The 1,257-nt window shown below is 56.7% G+C and overlaps 1 protein-coding gene across 1 annotated transcript in view; it reads left to right on the forward strand.

The window, feature by feature from the left end:
- The first annotated feature begins 1,075 nt into the window (after nt 1-1,075).
- LOC104513696 (ubiquitin-associated protein 2-like) overlaps nt 1,076-1,257 on the forward strand; it is a 4,484-nt gene continuing 4,302 nt past the window's right edge. The window contains exon 1 of the mRNA XM_010157141.1: nt 1,076-1,165. Coding sequence (XP_010155443.1) covers nt 1,076-1,165 — 90 coding nt within the window. The remainder of the gene's footprint in view (nt 1,166-1,257) is intronic.

Below are 1,257 nucleotides of genomic sequence, written 5' to 3' on the forward strand. Positions count from 1 at the left end.
GGGGCCTCGGCCGGCAGCACCGGGCGCGGCCCCTGCTGCCTCAGCCGAAGGCGTCGCAGTCTCGTTAACGACGCCCGAAAACGTGAAGTTTGCCATTATTGGGATTCCAGGGGCTTGGAAGTAGCAAGGCTTGCGGAGTGCTGTGGGATGTGCCCGGGAGACGATAGGCAGGGTCAGGCGACCCGGTGCTGATCCCGTTGTAACCATGGGGGTTGGCCCCCGAAGCCCGCCGTGAGGTTACGGAGCTCCGCCAGCTTTGGCTGCTCCGTGGCCTGAACTCTTCCTGGGGTTTTTTGCCTCAAGCAGTTACCCAACAACGCTACTGGCTGTTACTCCTTCTTGACACCTTGTTCACTTCTTCGGTTGGTTGGTTGCTTGGGTGGTTTTTTTAATCTAGACTTCTCAGTAGGGGAAAACTTACTATTTCCAGTTCTGGGGAATAATAATTAAAGCAAAAACGGGCAGTTCTGCAAGGGCGGCGGTTTTTAAACAGTATCCCACAAACCTGTAGCACCACTTACTGCTGGGGAGGTGTTTGCTTCCCCAGCTTTGAAGGCAAGAAAAGGAGGAGGGGGAGAGTCTGAGGCGCTGGGATGTTCCGCTCTCAAAGCGGCGTTTCCGTAGGGCTTCTTTCCAAGAGTTCCTTGCTCCAGCTGATCTCCGTAGCCTCTTACGGCCCCGGTCATGGCAAATCCCTGCCCGGTCCCACACTCGTGTTTTAGTAGGAAGTCCTTAAACCCTTTACCCCAGGTGCTTCTCCTGGGTCCTGCTTCCCACCCCCTGGATGCGGGCGAGGTTTCCTTTGGAGCGCTCCACCGTGGTAGGGGTGGAGAAACCTCGGGAAGCACAGGTAGCCTTTGTGTCTTGGAGGCACGTGGTATGCTGGCCCGCCGTGGCTTTTGGGGAAGCGGTGGGAGGGGGTGGCCCACAACAGCTTTACTGGTTGCCTCACCCACGCGATCGTTCAGTCTCTGTGCTGCCTTTTGTTTTCGGTTTCTAACAGCCTGTTCTCTCTTCTCCCCTGACCCACCACAGAGTTCTACCTTGTAAATACTGTTATTTGTATATACTGTAAATGATGACATCGGTGGGCACTAACCGAGCCCGGGGGAGCTGGGAGCAGACACAGACACAGAGCCAGACACAGCACAAGCAGCGGCCGCAGGTAAGGGCAGCATCCGGGGAAACCAGGTAGCTTGGAGGTGGAGACCTGGCACTCCTGCCCGGCCCAGTGCTAACGGCTAACGAACATGCAGG

The sequence above is a fragment of the Eurypyga helias genome, unplaced genomic scaffold (genome assembly GCF_000690775.1).
Source record: "Eurypyga helias isolate BGI_N326 unplaced genomic scaffold, ASM69077v1 scaffold21208, whole genome shotgun sequence".
NCBI lineage: Eukaryota > Metazoa > Chordata > Aves > Eurypygiformes > Eurypygidae > Eurypyga > Eurypyga helias.